The following is a 20010-nucleotide window of genomic DNA, read 5'->3' on the forward strand; positions in this document are numbered from 1 at the left end:
TTAGGGGCTTAGGGCAGAGGACATGGAGGCTCCTTCTGTAGAAAAGAAGAGAGGGAATAAGGCAAAATAAAAAATAGTAGTATATCATGATATACTATGATATAACAGACAGCACAAGTCTGTTGTGGAGGGTTAAAGAAGATCCAAGAAGAATGAAAACTAGTATACCACTTCTGCTTGTCTATGGAGAGGATGACACCAATATGGGAAAGATGTCATTATCATCTCAAATCACTTTTGGCTCATGAAATGTTTCTGTAAGTAACATTCAATTATAACACAGTTTGTCTTTTCTTACAACGTATTGGACTTTTTTTCCTAAGAAAAATCTTTTTCTCACTGAAAAATGATTAAGTCTTTAATAAAAATTCATGTGTTTATTTAGCTTTTCATATTCTAATTGAGGTGTTTTTTTCCCACATTCATGTCACTGGCTATGTGTGAACTCCACACACTTGAAATCTGGATTTTTCATATCCCTCTGAACATAAAAGCCTAATGGCACCCAACATTCCTTGTGATGTTAGCCTTAATGGAGTACAGAGCTAAATCCCTGCGGTGCATGTTTGTCTTGGTTTGAGACCCCTCAAAAATCCAATTTCCAAGTCCAAACTCCCCTCCCACAATTTGCTTCAGTGTGAGAGGATTTTCAGACAAAACAGAGCTACTCAGCATTGGGGGAAGGGGAAAATACTTACAAGGTTTATTTACATACATATATATATATATAGGTAACAACTACTGGTTTTACGATGAAATAATATATTTACATTAGATTAAATTTCTCTTTTTGTTCAACAAGAGTCCAGGAAGAAAAAAGTCTTTTTGTCACTTTTCAGGTCACAGTTCCTTCAAATTAGTTTCTGTGGTATTAGTTAGCGTCCTTCATTTTTAAGGCTGCAGATTTGAGTATTGCAGTCAGAATTTTTCTGTTCTTACTTTGTGAAAATCCCAATCCCTCAAGCCTGAGCCTTCAAGGGACTTCCTTAGAGATTTTCACTCCTCTTCTCCCGTGCTGCTGCATTTCAGAACTCTCCTTCAAATGGAAGTCCATCCCTCTTTCTAAAAGGGGTTTTGGGGAGATTTAATTCAGTCTTACCCCCAAAACAGTCTTCACTGAGTTTTCTCTGCTCTGTTGCCAGCTCTCTGTCTCCTTGCAGGACATCCCTCTGCGTCTTTGAGCCTGGCTCCACGCCATCTCACTGCTGCTGGCTATCTTTTTGGCTTTCAGCCACCGCTGTCTCTGTTCAGCTCTGCACACAGCTGTCCTTTTTCCCCCTCACAGAAGAGGGGAAAAGAAGGTGCGATCCAGGGATCTCTCCAATTCTTTCGGAGTCCCCCTCGATCACCAGCCTCAGGGGGGGCTCCACTCAGCTACTGTGCTGCTCCAGAGCCCCAGCCAGGGGCTGAAGAAGAGGGCCTGCTGGCCCTCCCTCCTCCTGGCTTCACAACATGGCTACAACTACCTCAACTTTCTTCTATTCCGGCCTGTGCCTGTCTGTGGATTTTTACAGTAGCGAAATGTAGCTTCTGTTTGGCCTTGGCACACCAGGAACGCCCCCCCCCCCCCCCCCCCCCCCCCCCCCCCCCCCCCCCGTTAACCACTTTTTCTAACTCCAGGGGAAAACACTTTTTATCCCAGGACAATGTTACTTTTCAGCTTATTGATTTACCTCTGTATGTAATTGAGTTCATTATTATTAACTCATAGTAGCTGTATTGCACCAGCTGTTTCACCTACATAGTGAATAACAAGTTCAAATTTGGTGGATAATTCTAGTGTAACAGAAGAAGCTGACAGTAGAATAATTAATAGCCCTAGAAACAAATACAGGGAAATCCAAATCCCTTTTTGTCTGAAACAATCCACAAGAGAAGGTGTCTTCATTCTCCAGTCATCTTAGAGACAACTCTTCCTGAAAAACCTTGTTTTGAGAAGCTTTGTCTGAGATAATATTCAGTAGCTACATGTAAATGTATAGACACTAAACTTAAGCAACTATTTTTTTTCCTTAGTTAAGTAATAAAAAGTAACACTGGCATGATGTAAGATCTAATTAGTGCATTCTTAGCAAGGATGCTGAAAGTGAATACTGCTTTCCTTTTCCTTTCTAACCCTGGCCTTTAAATTTTTAAACTCTAGCCAAGTTTTCATGAGACCAGATTGCAATGGTAAGAATAGACTGAATGCTTGAAAAAGAATAATTATTTAGATGTTTAGAAAGGAGATAGAATTTTGATTCAATTTCCTAATACTCTGTGCATTAAATTAAGTCAAGATCAAGATTTCTTAGGTTGTCATTATACATAGCAATGCTGTTGCTATTAGATAAAATTTGTCATGGTAAATAAGTATTCTAGTCATAAATCCCACTTACAGCCTATGTGCTCATTGAATTAATGCATGAAAAATATTTGTTTTAAATCCCTGTAAAATATTACCTTGTCTGACTTTTCCATTACAAACTTTATTTTAAAACAATGTAAGGCTCATAGTACGTGCTGTCTCTTGGTTGCTAGCCTCTTAACCTTATCTGAAAAAGGTGAAACGTGTGAAAGTTTTGAGGGCACAATTCAGAGGTGCAAGTGTTTATTTGTGTCTTTTCTGTTTAAAAATGCACCTGGCTGCCAGTCACCCTTCCACTCTTAATTTTAATTCCGAGGCTCTATTTCAAGTGGTACCGCTTGAAAATATAGATTTAAAATGCTTTTTTTACTAATAGTACTCTTGAAAATGAGGATGCCATGCTCGTGTTTGCTCTTGCCCCCTCTCAATTATTTATTGCAGAGACTTACCTAACAAACACCCAAATGTTTGTAATGGTACTCTTAATGTGTGTTATGTTCTTGACATCTGTATATATCACTTCATTCCTTCATGGCTCGGGGTGTCAGGTAAATGAAATGAGCATCCACTCCGTTGTGTCTTGCTTTGCTTTCTGTTCACTCTGGGAGCGGTGCATTAAGTTTCCTTTCTCTTCCTCCTCTGGTTTTATGGTGCTGTTTGTTGAGAGCAACACAGCTTGGCCAGGTAATGTGTTTCAGTATTCTGAAGTTCTGAAAGGGAACATTGCGGTATAGGAAGAGCAACAAATGGTGGGCCTGTAGGATGGAGAATCAACATGGTAAGGGAGTAATGCTGCAGAAGCTTTTGGGTCTATGGAGCTGGATTGGCAGAAATACATCTTAGCTAGTTGTCTTTTCAAAGTCTCAGTTGATCATCTTTTGTCCATCATTGAAAACCTGACTTGAATGTCTCAGCAGCACAATCTCCAAATCTTCATACCTCTTCTGTAAACTTTCAGACAGGTAATTTGTGTTTTCATCACTGTTCCTCCTTGTGCTTGAGTAAAGTGCACAGCAACTGAAAAGTAGGATTTCTATGCATTTTTACATCTCTTTTTTTAAAATGTCTCCTTTGCTAACATGCCTGCATAAAGTAAATTATTGCTGAAGAGTGATAATTAGTACATGCTGAACAGGATGTCTTTGCTGTTTTTGTGTTCTTAATTTTGTATTTTTTGTCTAATAAGCTGCTCGTTGTTGGGGAGCATTGTTTAGTGGTAATTAGTTTGAAGCCTGACTGTTTTACTTGCTGGTCAGATTGTGTGAAGAAAACATTATTTCTTCCTTTCCCTTACATCTCTGATCCTCCTTTTCCCAACCTAGGGGGCACTGTAGATCACAGTGAAGGTGGTTTGTTCTCCACATTTTCCAAAATAAAGAATGCTTAATAGAATATTATATAAAAGCAAAGGGAGTGTATTAAATTTTGTCATGTCCTGTTTCATTCTCCAAATGTAAGTGTTACTCTCGTTAGAACCTTTTTGAATGGCAGATTATCACTAGTATAATTGTCAGAGGAAGGGACACAAAGTGTTGCTCCTGGGAGAGATACAGGACAAGCAGTTCTCCAAGAGTAACTTTAGAATTTGTCACGGTAGTAAATCCTTTATATTTTTCAGGTTCTGTATGTTTTACTTGCTTACTCTGATGTGATACTTTTTCAGGAAACCATGAAACATGCTCCAAAAAATCCTGTCAGACCTGAATGTTTAAGTTGCATTGTAAATGAAAATAACTCTGAGATATTTCAAACCTTTAACATGATTTGGAGAATAAAGTCCTCAAAAAAATTTTTTGTTCTTAGATGATCTTCTTAAAGAACTTTTCTCAATATCTTTGCTAAACAGTTTTTTGCCTTTCATGTTTTTAGCCTTAAAAGCCCCTCACTTTTATTTGCAGTATCTTTTTATCTTGTTATGCTAGGAACTGCTTATGATTAAATAGAAAAACTGTCTCCTTCATCTTGCAGTTTATAAGTCATTCCCATAGGAACTGCCAAGTGGAATTAAAGCCAGCTTCTGTCTTAAGCAAATATAGAGATCTCTCAAAAATGTGGCAGTAATCACAGCTGAAGTGGAAAGTGTGAAAAACGTTGCAGTGGAGCAGGTTTTGCAATTGCATTATCACGTCCAGTTTTCTGTGCTCTGGAAATGAAGTCTAATACAGGGCTTTTCTTGTCCAGTATCTTTCAAAACAGAAAAAAACTATAAGCGAAATAGAGTATGATTGGGAATATATCATATGGAAACAGTGAGAGTGTGTTCAAATGTTGTCATGTCTTATTTTCCTAACTTAGATTTAATTACTCCTTTTCTGCAATTAATGTAGCCATAATATTTCATTTTTTTTTTTTTTCAGTTTTCTCTCTGTCTCTTACCTTCCCATCTTTTTCCTCTTTCTAGGAGAAAAAAACTAGAGAAAAAAATAGTCAAAGTTAATTGGAATGATGTACCAAATATCAAATAACTATATAGTTCAAGACAGGTTTTATGAAGGTGAAAGCAGGACCTCTCTACTATTTTCTTTTCCATAACCTAATTGGGAGAGAATTGGGATTATTCAGTCTGGAGAAGAAAAGGCTCAGGGGAGATCTTATAGCACCTTCCAGTACCTAAAGGGGGCCTACAAGCGAGCTGGAGAGGGACTTTTCACAAGGGCCTGTAGTGACAGAACAAGGGGAATGGCTTTAAACTGAAAGAGAGTAGGTTGAGATGAGATACTAGGAAGAAATTCTTTTCTGTAGGGGTGGTGAGGCACTGGCACAGGTTGCCCAGAGAAGCTATGGATGCCCCATCCCTGGAAGTGTTCAAGGCCAGGCTGGATGGGGCTTTGAGCAACCTGGTCTAGGGGATGGTATTGGAACTACATGATCTTTAAGGTTGCTTCCAATCCAAACCATTCTATGATTCTAATTCGTCTGAATATCCTGACTGACTGTTGTGATCTAGGAGAGAATGTGAAGGCTGTATTTTCATCCTTTTTAGAATATTTCTCCTATTTAAAAGAAATATGAAGAAAAAGACTACTTTTCTTTTGAAATGAGTATTACATTAATCAGTATTTCTTATTCATAAGCTAAGCATGCACACAATGAACTAGATACCTTAAAAGATGATTATGTATTGAAATGATGGATATTAACTCTTCGGGAGTATAACATCTATTACAAGCTGATACTTAATTTTTAGTTCTATCACGGTTTAGGAAACGTAGGTAGTTTCTTTTCTAAGATAGTATTTGTGAATAAGTGCTGATTGTTACTACTTTTTTTTTTGTTCTCTTTTCTAGTTTTTAGGAGACTTCATACTTACTGTACTAGTCTTATTTTAAATACTATGAAGTGATTTGTATTCTATGCCAGAATCTTTTCAGGTATGAAATGCCTTGAATAATGTCTTTAAGATGAAGGAATTTTCCCACGGTTCTTTAATTCACTAGAGTGATAATTCTTTATCATAAAGACAGCCACGTGAAAACCCTTAATAGCTATTCCTATGAAGAGTCATTGTGAATGGCTGGTAGGAAGGAAGGCAGTGTGAGGCGAGTAGAAGTAGAAAGAGAAAATAGTGACTAGATCATCTAGTATCTGTTGCAGTTAAGGTTAGGAATGCCTCCATACTACATGCAACAAAAGCACTAGGAAGAATAATTGGAAAAAACAGAAACAGTAAAATCCTGTGTTTGACGTTGCAGGTAGCCTAAATTCAGTGTAAAATGAATAATTACAATTTTTATTCCCATATGCAATCTTTTTGTGTGTAAATATGCGATGATGATAATGACACATCTATTTTATAGTTATAAGTTATTAGAACTATGACTTTTGCTTCTGTAATTGAAATGGGAAGTTCATCTACTCCTCAGATTACCTGAGGGGGAGGCAACCGGTCTAGACAGAACGAAATTCCTTTTGGTTCTAAGTGCTTACGTCCCAGTAAAATCCCCTTATTGAGTTCCGTTTTTGAGGGCTCAGAAAGATTTCTAAATGAAGTCACTGTAAATGCAATCAAACAATGAATTGGACTGAGATGTCTGTGCTCCCAAAATAGCAGCTACTAAGCTTTCAATGCCTGACTGGGGCTTGTAATCAAAAGATGGGGCTTAGGGTTCATCCATGCTAGATGCCTGTTTCCGTAAGTCTGCCTTTTTACTGCCCACTGTTAGTTGTGAGAATAATGATTTAGTCACTTCAACTGATAGTAAGTATTCTGCTTTGTATGTGTTACCTTTACACTGGTGATGCAAACTTATCATCCACTTGAAATTACAGAGTTTTATGGGGTTTTTTTCTTGAATTTGTTTTAAATTTTGAGCAATCCAAGAAGAGTAAGGAAGGGAGAAATGTTTGTGTTACAATCTACTTTTTCTGTTTTGATCTTATCTCTTTACACACAGTTTTGATAGTCCTGCTGTTTCGTTCAAGTTATGTTTGCTAGTAAAAAACCCCTCTGGGGCTATATTTGTATGTTCTGTTGCACCTTGGTCTTAGCCATTGGCTACAAACTTCTTTCCTTTGTTGGTTTGTACATTTTTGAATTTGTATTCAGTGATTATTTTTTCAAGTAAATGCCAATAATTTAATATATGTCTTAAGCAATCTTTTTAATAGATCTGATTCTCCAAACCATTTTTGTTCTGTGGAAAATCAAAGTGATATTCCATTTTTTAAACTTTTAGCATATAAATAGTAATTATGTTCTTGCTGCATGTTGGTTGTATTGTTACAATTGAAACAATATTTCACATGCTGTACCTCATTGATGCCAAAGTAAATTTTAGAAACCATTTTGAGACTGCTGAATGCCCTGCCATGGTCATATTTCTTTTGAATATTTGAGTGATAAAAATTAGAGAAAACCCCCAGATTTTAACATGTATTTTTAGATTATATTGATTGTCATGCCTTTTGCCTTTTAGAAATGAAAAACTTAAGGATCATAATTCTATAAAGTTTTTCATTTGTCTAATACTTTACTTTTAATCCTACTTTAAAAAGAAAACTTCATAGGAAATGAAAAAAACCTTTTAGGTGATTGAATATAGTAATAATCTTATTTGGAAACTCAAAACAGCACCTTCAGATTGTTTTTACATAAGGCTATGCATATAAAAAAAGCGACATCAATAGAACCATGGTCAGAAGAAATAAGTGCCAGATCATTAATATAAAATGCAAATTATTAGACTGCATGGTCTTCAGAAGATGAGAGAACTAATAATGGGCTTTCATTGGAAATGCAGATGTCAGCTGTGGGTGCCTTGAATTGTCAATAATAATGTTAAACACAGGGTAGAATATCAGGCTGAGCTTATCCTTTATTCTTCTCTCAAAATCATTAAAGCTAAGACAGTTGTGACATATGTTCCACTATGGCTCAATAAGTGAAGACGTGCATGGAACGTATATATGTATGTGTTCTGAATTATTCATGTCTCAAGTACTGCTCTGGAGAAGCAAATGGAGCATGCTTTGCTGGTAGGTAGGCTTCAACCATATCTCATTGAGGAAAAAAATAAATATTCTCTGTTTATCCCTGATCGTGCCAGTTATCAGCTCTATGTAGAGGCCCAGGCATTATTTTTCTTTTTAATATAGCTGCATTGGGAAAAAGCCAAATAAATACCAAAATCAAAGAGAGAGTACTTTTGTGGAATTTAGTGCCTACATAACATGTTGTCTGCATCCATTTAGATAAAGGACTTCCTATGTAATGCTCATGGAATTTGCCGAGCTGTAGCCACAAGGTCAACCATAGAGACAGAGGAAGGGAAACTCAAAACCTGGAGAACAGTAGTAGATCCTCCTTTCTCCTTGCAGAGAGAGAGGTAGGGTGTGCAGCAGAAATCATGTTATTGTCTTACCTCTGTCTCAGCAATTCCTGCCATCTTCCTGTGTGTAATGACCTGGGATCTGAGTTACTCACCAGATGTAGCATGAGGTTGTGACTTCAACATCAAGGTCTCTGTGAACTGGGTGGAGGGCAGGAGCACAGTCTGACACTTGTCCAAATTCAGTCTCTCAGCACTCATTTGGAGCATTGTTATAGAAACTGTGGTTTTGCTGGGTGGGTGCGTTTTTCTTGGTGATGGCCTTTTTTTGGTTTTTGTTTTTCTGTGTTTTTTTGTTTGTTTGCTTGTTTGTTTGTATTCTTTTTTTAATCTGTGCCTTCTGCCATCCGCTCAAGGCAATGGATATTAAATGAGATGCAGACTCTGTTTTTTAGTGATTTTAAACATGTATTTCTTCTTGTGGTACACTAGGTTCTTATGTGACATTATGTATGAGTTCTGTTAAGAAGTTAATTTCAAGTAACGTAAGTTTAAATTTAGAAATGTTGAGTCCTGGATGGATTTCAAAGTTCAGTAGGAATCTCATTTTATGTTTTGAAATTGTGTGAAGGATTGTGTTTAAAATCAAACCCATATTTTAAAGTGCCACATCTATTGCAAGCCCACTCCATGCTGTGACCTTAGTGCAATGCACGAAGGTTGAACAGGTGAAAAGAACTCAGCTGCTCGAGGAAGAGGTGTTGATTTAACAGATGACTCTTCTCTTAAGTTTTGTCTAAGTGATATTTTGCTTTAGGATACATTTAGTTTGCAGTGAGAGATAAGTGTAACTTTCTAGCATAGATAGGAGACAGATGCTATTTGTTAATTTTGTTTTACCCTTTGCTAAAAAATTTATTTTAGGTTAAAAATGTCTAGAACAGGAATTATCATGTAATGTACTCCAGTAACTATGCACTTGAGCAGTGGTGACCTTCATCCTTCTTGAACAAGTGAAAACGTACATATTGAAATAAAATCTCAAACATCTGAATGTTTAAATTAATAAAACATCTATATTATCTAAAAACATGCTATTGTTTAATGCCTGGGTTTAGATTATACATGCATCAATGTTTTGGGTTTTGACTACTTTTAAATGTGTGCTTTGTACACTAAATAATCTCTTCCTGTTTTTGTCAAGGTCTGAATTATTTATTGCAGCCTATGTTACCCTTCTACTTATTTGCTAAAAGCTAGAATTTTATCACTTCAAGTTTTTTGATGTGTCTGGGATAAATGCATTGTATATTAGCAACATTTTTCATAATTATGGCAACTGTCTAATAACAAAGAAAAAGCTGCCCTTGTCCAATATTGCTTTTGTTCAGTATGTCCTTCACTTAAATTCAATGCTATGCTAATTTACTTATTTTTAATGTCCTGTGCCTTTGTGAGAATTAACTACTCCTTGACTTCTTAGTTTCCTAGGCTGATGAAGAAGTTGCTCGACAGCATTGTTTGTGTTTTCTCATCTCATACAATCTTATGTCAACCTAGCTCTGACCTTTATGTGATGGAACCTAGTTGTAATATACTCTTCTGATTAACAAGCTTTGGAATAGAAATATATGATTGACAGAACTGCAGGAAATAATTAGTTCCAAGCAGATGAAAAAAGTAAAAGGATTATTTAAAGGAAAATAAAGTGATTCAGATGGTTTATGGTGCATATGAAGTCATCTCAGCTTTTAATTTAACTGTAAAGGGATTGAAATAAATTTAAATCACTGTACAAAAGCATTTCTGACTGAGTCATTGTAAAAAAGCTTTCTGAATAACTTTACTGCTTATTGGAAGCTCAAATGTATGAAATACTAATTAGTTAATTTGCTCTTTCAGACCTACTGATAAAATACAGCTGAGAGGAAGAGCTTCTGTAGGAAAGAGAGCATGTGCACTAGATCTTGCTGAAATGTACCTAGAGAATTATGATATTCTTTGAAGTAATAAAAAATATGTATACACATTTCCCAGGAAAGAATTCTTCAATCAGTTCTTCGGTCAGTTGTTACAGGGGTCAAGATGTGTTTTTTATGTTTTAATTAGATGTGCAAACCAGGATAAGCTCAATCACTGTATGGATGAGTACTCAAGTATGCTGTACATGGGAGGAGAAAGGAAGGAAAGAAAGAAGGAAAGATAGATTAATTCTCTGGCATTTTGTCTGTGGCACTTAAAAATCTGTAGATTGTGCAGCTGTATTCTGTGGCAAATGAGTAAAGAGTAAGCCACTCTCCTGCGCTTGGGATTTTTCCATACTCTAATTTGTTGTTCATTTGAATGGCTCTTTACTAATAACACCTTCATGCTTGAAAGGAAGGCAATGCTGAAGGCAATAGTTAACAGCCAGATAAGTAAGCTTTCTTCTTCTCAAGCGTAGATCAGTGAACAGAGATTAGGAGACGTTTCACCCATGTTGTCTGTCACAGGCTTTGTACAGGATGTGCTTCCCCCTCAGAGTGATGTTGCCTATGCTGCCTGTTCTTATATAGACTGAAGCAGAGTCCTGAAAGACAGTGGTCATGAATTACATGTAGTTTGGGAGCAATGCGTAGTTCTTAAAGCTGTTGTCATGAACAACTGAGGACTTTTGTTAGAGGTCTTCTAAGGATCTAATGCTAGGAAAGAAATGTAGGACAAACTTAATGCCCCTTTGGAAGCATGAAATGCAGAAGGTTGTGGTGAAAGCCAACATGAGTTTGGAGAGAACTGATAAAATTCATGTTGGTCTAAAATTGGCACTGTTTTTCTCCTGATTGAGATATCTGTTCAGATATTACTTATTATATCTCTTACCTTTTTATGCCTCATCAGAATGTCATTTTTCCATTTATTTTCTTGGCATTCTTTCCAATTGACCAGTTCAGATCCTTTCTGATGCACGTTAAAGCAGGGCTTTTATCTTCCAGCTGTGTTTAGTACAGAAAATACCTGGGTGCTGATTCTCCTGCTCAGCTGTATGGCTGCCATTAATGATTTGAGTCCCATGTCTCCTTAGTTTCCTGTGCTCGTTGCTTTCAATTTTTGAAAAATCTGGTTTGGAAGCCAAGGTTCTGTGAGCTTATTCCTGTGGACTGTGAAAGGAACAGGTTTTGAAAACTATTTTCTTGTGTGAATGGGGGGGCTAAATGAAGGATGATCTCAGGTAAATAACTTTCAGTGCTGTATCATGTTTGTAACAATGCAAATCTACAACTTTTTTGCCTTATTGCTGCGAAAGCGGCATGTCTGAAATGAACTTTAGAATTTATAAGTTGACAGTTACTTATTTTGTGCTAGTGATAATCCACAGTGTGTTTTCCTTACTATTTAATGTTCAAAATACAATAACTCCATTACAAGCCATTATTAATCTAATGTGCATTTTGAACGCTCATACTTATCTGGTGCAATGCATCAAATGTATAAAGAGAATGTAAAGCTGCTGTTTTATTTCAGATCTTGAAAGGTTAGAGTGTGCTACTGAGACTTAGCAAAGGGTTTTTGCTACCTTTTTGTGCCTGAGCCATCACATATCATGCAGGTTTTTGTAGCCGTTGTTTATTGGCACATTTTCCAACTGCAGCTATATCCTTCTCTTTTCAGTGACAGAAAAATGAACATTTATTTAATTAATGTTTCTTTCAAGGCATTAATATAGTACATTTGAAGCAAGGAATTCACTTAAGTGTGTAAATATCATTTTTGTGTTGTCATTGATAGTATTGTGCACAAAATGAGCTGAATGACTTCAGAGGAAAACTGTGTGGAAAGTATGTAGCTACTATGTAAAAGCTATAAGTAAGGAAAAATATATTTAAGTTATTTTACTTAATTTTAAAGCTATTTAAATATTTCCTTCACCTATGCTTGAATACATATTACAGGTTTCTATCTTTCTATGAACTTTGATTTGATTAAACCTCTTACAGCCTGAGACAAATGCTTGAAAACAAAGTATTTGGGAAAAATGTAATGATTGGTTAATATTTTTATGTATCTGTAGGGTTCTAAGTGTTGTGTGAGGAAAACTTAGTTCAAATAATTTGGTGTTTTGTTTTAATAGTGATTTTTGTAACTTGGCAGGGACAGCCTGTTGGAGACTGCGATTTTAATGTTCGACTATCATGTATAGAGAAAGAGATTATATTTCCACGACACGAAAAGATGAAAAGTGGTCTTATTGACAAAGCACAGGAACCCTTCAGTGTTCGAAACAAACCGTTTTTTGACATCTACACTTCAAGAAAGGTAGGCTTGATTTCAGTTGTTTTATGTTGGAGGCAGCAAAGCAGTGATAGGCATAGGTTTTCCCTCAACTTTTTTGTTGTTGTTTCCAGCCAGTTCCTCTGCTAACCAAATGCTCAGCAATGACTGGGGGGGCAATTGGCAGCTTGGGATACTTTGAAAAGTGGTTCTTCTGAACTACTATTTTCTCATATTTAAAACGTGTACTTTGGCAAAACCTGATTCTTTAGTTTCATTATGTTGAATGATGATATAGATGTTAAGAGTTTTAGGTTTGAAATGTCTCTGTGCACAAGGGAATATCTGAGAGCTATGTTATTCATACTTATCCTCCTTCTTAGGTAAGAATATAATGTTCTTTTTACTTCCAGTCCCCGTTTGGCCATAGGATAAGAATCATGAGTTGTGCTTGAACTCCTGCTTCCAGCAGTGATTATTAAGAGCCCATTCCAGTTAATGTCTCCACATTTTACTTATTAAAATACTGCCCTAGGTCTTCTGAAGTAATGCATATGACTTGCAAATACATATGAGTTCCTGTCTTTCATAGTGCTCTCTTTTCTTCAGTATAGACATGTAAAATACTTTTATTCTCTTCTGTGAATTAAATGGCTCCTGGATAATACTTTCTTCTAGAAGAACCTGTTTTTCTTGGCACTGCTGTTATAAGTAGTCCCAGTGTCTCATTAGCACAGAGCAATGAACAGCAAATTGTCAGTTTTCATTTCCTTTTGTCATTTCCTCGATCCTGTTGCAGGTAATGAATCTTGCTCCAAGAGGAGCAGTAATTGTATTTTGGATAACCAGGAGTGGCTGAAAAGTAGATAAAGAGATAAAACGTAAGTTGAACTTTAAAAAAAAATGGCAGAGATTAGCAGTTTTTGGAAAATTTAAGTCATGAGCAGTTCTTCGAGAGGTTTGTGTGGATAAAGCACTATAAATGTTTTGATCACTTCTCTGTATTGTTGCATTTTGGGTTGTCTGTTTCAGATCAACATTGTGAATGTGAAGTAAATTTTTCATGGGGTAGGGAGGAGGGCTGTTTGTCTGGAACATGTAGGTTTGAGCTGGAAATTAAAGGAAACTAGAGCAAAAGGAACATGTCTTACAAAGGGTTTCTTACGTAATTTTATAGTTTCTTGAAGAGTTGTGAAGTTCCAGGTTATGTGACCTCATCTAAAAATCACAAAAAGAATGTGGTTGGAAGCATTCTTAGAAAAACTTCTAGTAAAACACATCTGTAAACAAATATCATGCTAGTTAAAGCTAATTGCCAGCACATGACTAGTGAAATGATCCTCCACTTGCCAAAACCTAGGAAATAAAAATTATTCTCAATAGCTCTCTTTTTTTCTGTCTAAAGGAGATTTCTGAATTGTCCATGTGCATTCCACTGTGTGGGATTTTAACACTTTTTAGAGTCAGAAATGAAATTATGTTTTTTACTGGTCTTTTTCTGTCCTTCTCAAACTCTGAGCATAAGCACTTTAAGACATTGACTGTCATATTACACAGCAGTAAAGCATCAAATATGTTGGTGACGGGGAAAAAAAATTATACATGGCTAGAACTGTTTTTTCATAATAAACGTGTAATTGCTTTCGACACAATATTTCTACAATATTTTTTCATTTTGTCCTTGTCTTTGTCACCAGGTTTGATTATCTTGTGAATTATAAAATGAAGTAGTTATCTGGCCATTTTTTTTGATTTTTTTGTAAAGAATATTTCTGTATGCAGCAGTTGGAGATACACACAGAGAGCAGAAGGGGTAGAGTTATTTGCAACACAGAGTGAATAGCTATTGTTATTTTTCTCTTATTTTAATAATTTCAAACATTTACGCTTTATTTACTCTGTACGTGTATTAGGCCAAATTGGTAGGAAAATAAAGCAAGTAGGAGTAATATCCTGGGTTTTATCAAATTATATGTTTTGAAAGATTCTTTTGATTTAGGCTTATTTTTGTCAGTTAACTTTTCCACAAGTTACAGTTAGTAAAAGTCAATGCCTGGTTTCCACTACAGTTATATAGCACATTTTCTTTCTCTGAGGATTCCTTTCCGTCTGAGAGTTTTGCTGCCTTTTTTTGTGAGCGATGAATATATCCTTCAAACAGATACAATGGTGACTTAGGCAGTTTGAGAAAGCAAGCCATCTGAAAGTGTGAAACACAGCTATCTTTTTTGGTTTTGTTGCTTATCTCATGCTTTTTAAAAACAGTATTTGAAGATAACAGTAACTCTGAAGTACTGGCTAAAATTCTAAGGACATTGCAGTCTGCATTTGAGATTATTATGTTGCAAATGCAGTTCGGTCAACAAATTTTCACCCTAATATGTTATCGTCACCTTAAAAACATCTTTGGGATAAGAGTATCTGTACACTTTTAATTATTTGGGGAATTTGGGTTTGGTGTGGCTTCCTTGGTGGTTTTTTTTGGTTTTGTTTTTTTTTTAATGGGATTTTTTTTCCTAGTTGGTCTGGGGTAGGTTTTTTAAGTGGCACTCATGGCAGACTCTGAAGCTTTCTACATTTTGGGTTTGAAATAGCCACGGCTTTCCTAGTTTTCTTTTTGTACAATGTACATTATAATAGAGTTTTTTTGTCCTCTTACCTAGTGAAACATGTTTTTACTACTACTATCATAACAGAAAACTTCTTAGGAGGTTTAAAATCTGATCATTGTTTTCAATAAGGAGTTTTATGTCAATATTTAGGAACTTTTTGTGTGCCCTATGATAACTGTAGGGAGTTTTAGGTAGTAGTACCCGTATTGATGTGAAGTTTTATCTAGGGCAATATTGATAAATGTTTAAGAGAAACAATTATTGATTCAAAAGATATTTCACATATGTATCTGCTCAAAAGAGTAGTGTTCGTAAAAATATATTCTCAAAAGAATAATAAAAAGAATAATATTTAGACTAAGAATTATTGTTACTATTATTTACATCAAAAATAGCTTTTTAATTTCACTACTTCTGTGAACTTGATAAGTGTGGTTCCTGTAACACTTCTTTAGGATAATCAAAAAGGGATTGCATCTTCATATTCCATCATAACTTTGTGAATTTTTCATTTTATATGGTCAGAGTAGACTATTGTTTTGAAGCATTACCCTATTCTGAAAGAGAACTATTTAAAAAGAGTGTTGCTTTGCCCAAAGGATCTTTATCCTGTTTTTATTCAGTCATCTGTGCAACTACAGCAACAAGTATAGTGATGAATACCTCATTAGTATAGCTGGAAGAGCAAGATGACTTTCTTTTGCATCAATGACGAATGTCGTGACAGCGTTTACCAACTCAGTGTACAGCACAGCAAGGTCTGCAGGAAGACAAGGAATTCCTTCTATCCTCTAAGTCTGCTCATATTCAGATTGACTCAGTGTATCCATCAGTCTCTCTCCAGAGCTGGGGGCCACTGAATGGATGCTAAAGGACTGACAAGCGGGGTCTGCTTAGGTAGATCTTTTCCTTATGATTAGTTTGCCATTTTTGTTAGTTTTTCTTTTCCAAGAACAGTGGAAAGGATCTAACAGGATCCTTCCATTCTTGACTAGAACAAGCAGCTTTGTGGTGCTTAGTTGCTGGCTGGGGTTAAACTGTGACAAGATCCCTAAAGATTTACACCCTTGAGTGGTCTGAGAGAAGTTGTGAGGGTTTCTTCCCTACCTTCTTCCCAGAGTGTTTCATCAAGAGTCATTAATTTCATTCAGGTCACCCCCAAGGCTTGTTGTTTTCAAAGATCAACAGAGAGCAGTCTTTGGCCATCAATAAGATGGATCTCTGATTGCACCAGCATATTCAAGACTGAAGAAGTGGAAACCCCATACTACTGGTTAGAATGTGTTTCATCAAAATATTTGGAGTATGTTTTGGAGTTTTGGTTTTTTGAAGTGTAGCTGAGTCTTGCTTAGGGTTAAGAAAAGAATGAAGTGTGTTTCATCACATTTTTGTTTTGAGAAGCTTCAATTTTTGAAATATATTCCCAGGATACAGTTTGAACCTCACAAAAATAAATATTGTAGACCTGTCTCTTCACAGCCACCCTTCATCATTCCTTTCTATGACCTGAGTTAAGACATTCCATTCCATTCTTTTTGTTAACAATAATGTATCAGTACATGTGTGTTAGCTTGTGTGGACTGTAGGAAGATTACTCAAAAGGCAAGGAGTCTCAGCACAATATTTAATAACAGAATAAGTGGCTAAAACTTTTAATTATACCAGGAAAAGTGAATGTTGTCCACAAAGGTTTAGTTATTTTCAGTGAAAAAGTGAAAGTAATTACTTGAAATAGCAGTAAACTTTGTGATGTGTTATATAATATGTCCAATAATGAAATTGTTCGTAGAGTTATGGATTTGGAACTTTAATACCAGAGTTAGTGTACTGACTGATTTTTTTCTAATCTGAAAATCAATTTACTGTGAAATGAAATGCACTTCTAAAGTACAATTATGAAGTATGGCAGCATTTAGAGTTATGCCTTGATATTTTTTGTTGGTACTAGATTTTGGAAATAAGGGCTGTATCTTTATAATATTGCCTTGAACATTATTTTAAGATGTTTTGATGGACTTTTTTATTTTTTGTAAGACTGGGTTTTGGTGGTAAGAGGAAGAAAAGAAAGGGACAGTCACAGCAGGACAGGTTATGTAGTCTCAGAATCTCTAAAAATGTTACCTTGTTGAACTTTAGTGTTGATGAAGAAAGCAGTATCACTAAATTTATTTTTACTCTTTTACTGTTAGCTGGGAACATGTGGTTCTATGAGCTATTTTACCTCTTAATATAAGTTTCAAGTTCTTTTAGAAAAACATTTCTGGGCAAAGATGAATTTTTGGTGTTTGTCATTACACTTGCGTAACTGGTCACTTTTGTTGCATATCTTGCTTTCTTTTCATTCATTGGTTTGCATCAGAATTCAAGGAGATGACATGGTCAAATCTACCAGGTCTCCCACCCATTGTGTAGAGTTAGCAGCAGTCAGTGGAAGAATCTGAATTTTAGGCTTCCTTGATGCTAAGGTATTAAAGACTAATGAGGTTAGTGCTTTAAATGCTTCATACCCTTAGCCTTTGAGCCTTAACCTTTTATTTGTATGAATATTTTAGGATTTTCAGCAAGGACATTATCTTCATTATATTGAACAGGAAGTACAGGTGCATGGAAGTAATTAAATTCTTGGAAATGATTCAACTCTTGGCTTTCATTACTTAAACCAACCCACAGTTCTTTTGCAAGGCTTTTTTGTGTGGACAGTCTCAGTCTGGATGTCATCACTAAAGCCCATTGTCTAATGAAAATACTGTCTAGCAGGAGTAGGAAAAAAGTTCCTTTTTGTGCAGTCTGTAGTCCCATGGAGAATTGTGCCCATCACTCTCAATGGAACAATAAGGCTAAAGGTTAAACAGTGATACAGGTCAAATGAACAATACTTTTCAAATGTTAGCACGCTGTATGTCAATGCCTTGTCAGTTCTTAGACTATTATCTAGTTTTAAAATGACAGGTTGTCCTAGAGGGATTAGAAAGAAGGTGAGTAATCTCTGCTGCAAGATTAAATGGTCTAAGATCTTCTTAAAAGTTTTCAGTCAAATCTGTGAACTGACAGATGACTTATTTTGTTCTCTTGGTTCATCTGACATTTGGATTTTTAGTTTTACTTTTTGAAACTGCTTTTGTTGTAGTTAAGAGAGATGTAATGTTTAGAAGTTAGTTATACCAACAAAGGTATAATGCCTGTTGAGGTGGTTTGCTTTGAAAATTTAAGTGGCTGTGAACCTCTGATGGTGCAGGAGATTGTCTAAGTACGCGCCTTGCTGATGTAAGTATTTTGCAGGCAGCTAAGGCAGCTGTAAGTTGGTATTTGCATGCCCTGAAAAAGTGAACCCCAGTAAAAGGCAGAATATGCAGACAGAGCTTATCCGTGTCTGCTGAGAGAACTTCTAACCCAAAACTGACTGGAAGTGATCACAAAACCCTTTCTTGTATCTCCAAGTTTCCTACAGACAACAATGTGGAGAAGCTTTGCTTTCATGGGAGAGAAGTCAGAAGAATTCAATGGCAGCAATGGCAGAAGCAAAAGTGTCAAATAATCTGTTTACTGGAGATCTTGGATTCCTCATCTCAGTGGAGAGGGAATGTTACCATCTGGAGGGGTTTTAACGCCAAAAAGACTTGTTTCCTCTGTTTTTGTTTTTATTTTTATTTTGATTTTCTATGCCTTAAGGAGTAACTTAATTGGCTCACCTTTCAATTCTGCATTTCCTGACCTAGAGTTGGCAGTCACTTTTTGGTGTCTGGCCTACACTATAGTCCTCATTCCATCTGTTCTGTTCCAGGTTTTTGACCTATTTATCGTGGCATCGCCTTTTAATTATCTTCTAACCCACCTCCCCTCTACCATTTTGTTTCTGTTTTATTTCTTTATTTCTTAAATTTCTTCCTCACTTTGTCCTGTTCCATCTCCCCAAGAATGGAAAGTTAAATAGTGTAAAAGCACTATTGCCTTATTCCAAAATTGCCTTATTGCCTTATTAGATTATTTTGTGCTGATGCTTATCTTCACTTAAATCTTCTTTTTGGAGTGCTTTTCTTCCCGTAAATGCAAATAATTGCTGACCTGAGGAACCTAGTAAATAAGTAGCGAATAAGAAGCTGGAAAAATGTTACCTTATACTAGAATTTGAAATCTACACTTGGCAGCTGTCTTGTACATATAGTATTTTAGCCTGATTGTTCAAAATGGTTTTAGCGTATGGATTGTAAAGTTAAGTACAGCCAACCAGCCCAAGTGGAAGCTTTTTAAATTGTAATATGAAATAGATGACCAAACTGTGGTTCTTGAGCTGAATGTAGGTTACTGCCACTTGAAATTCAGTGCGTGAACTGGAGCTGTTTCATGCAACCAGCTGCCACACTGCAATGATGTGGGTACTGTTTAGTAAATATAAATATAATTGGAGGATGAGGGTAGCAGAGACTTTGTAGGCCAGGGCTGGTGGGGTGTCCAGCTGCCTCTGACTGTACCTTTGCTTCCTATGGGGCAGGAAGCTGAAGTTACTTGCTTCGATTTGGTTTACACCAAAAAATTTTCCCTCATGCTAGGGAAAATACTGACTCAACTGTGGCAAAGTTTTCAGCTTCCTTGCTTTGGTGGAGTCACTTAAGGAGACCCGTTCAGACACAGGAATCTGTGTTCATTTCCTAGTGTAAGCAAAAGAGGATTAGGCTACTTGCTTTTGATTATTATCATTTGTGCTGTTGAAGGTCAAGTATAATATTTCAGCACAGTATAATTTTGGTTAGGAAATGAATAAGTTTTTTGCTTTTGGTTCAAGAAGTTTTTCACAAATTAGTTACATTTCACATTTTTCAGAAAGTGATCTACTGAAGTTAAAACAAACAGTCTCAAAGATTTCCATGAAAGATTATTTTCCTAACTTGTGACCTGTGTTAGATATTGCTACTGGTACAAATTAAATTAATGTAGAATAATTCAGATGTGGAATATATAATTAAATTATGGTTTGCCCAACTATAGTATGGGAAAGAAAACAAAGAAACTAGTGGAAAAATAAAGGCATATGAATGAA

At 36.0% G+C, this 20010-nt stretch overlaps 1 protein-coding gene across 2 annotated transcripts in view; it reads left to right on the forward strand.

Annotated features, from left to right (window-relative positions):
* The window catches only part of RNGTT (RNA guanylyltransferase and 5'-phosphatase), a 177664-nt gene that overhangs the window by 56972 nt on the left and 100682 nt on the right, over positions 1-20010 (forward strand). For both annotated transcript variants that reach the window (XM_032683713.1, XM_032683714.1), the window contains one exon: positions 12244-12408. In XM_032683713.1, coding sequence (XP_032539604.1) covers positions 12244-12408 — 165 coding nt within the window. The remainder of the gene's footprint in view (positions 1-12243; positions 12409-20010) is intronic.

Source organism: Chiroxiphia lanceolata, chromosome 3 (genome assembly GCF_009829145.1).
Source record: "Chiroxiphia lanceolata isolate bChiLan1 chromosome 3, bChiLan1.pri, whole genome shotgun sequence".
Taxonomy (NCBI): Eukaryota; Metazoa; Chordata; class Aves; order Passeriformes; family Pipridae; genus Chiroxiphia; species Chiroxiphia lanceolata.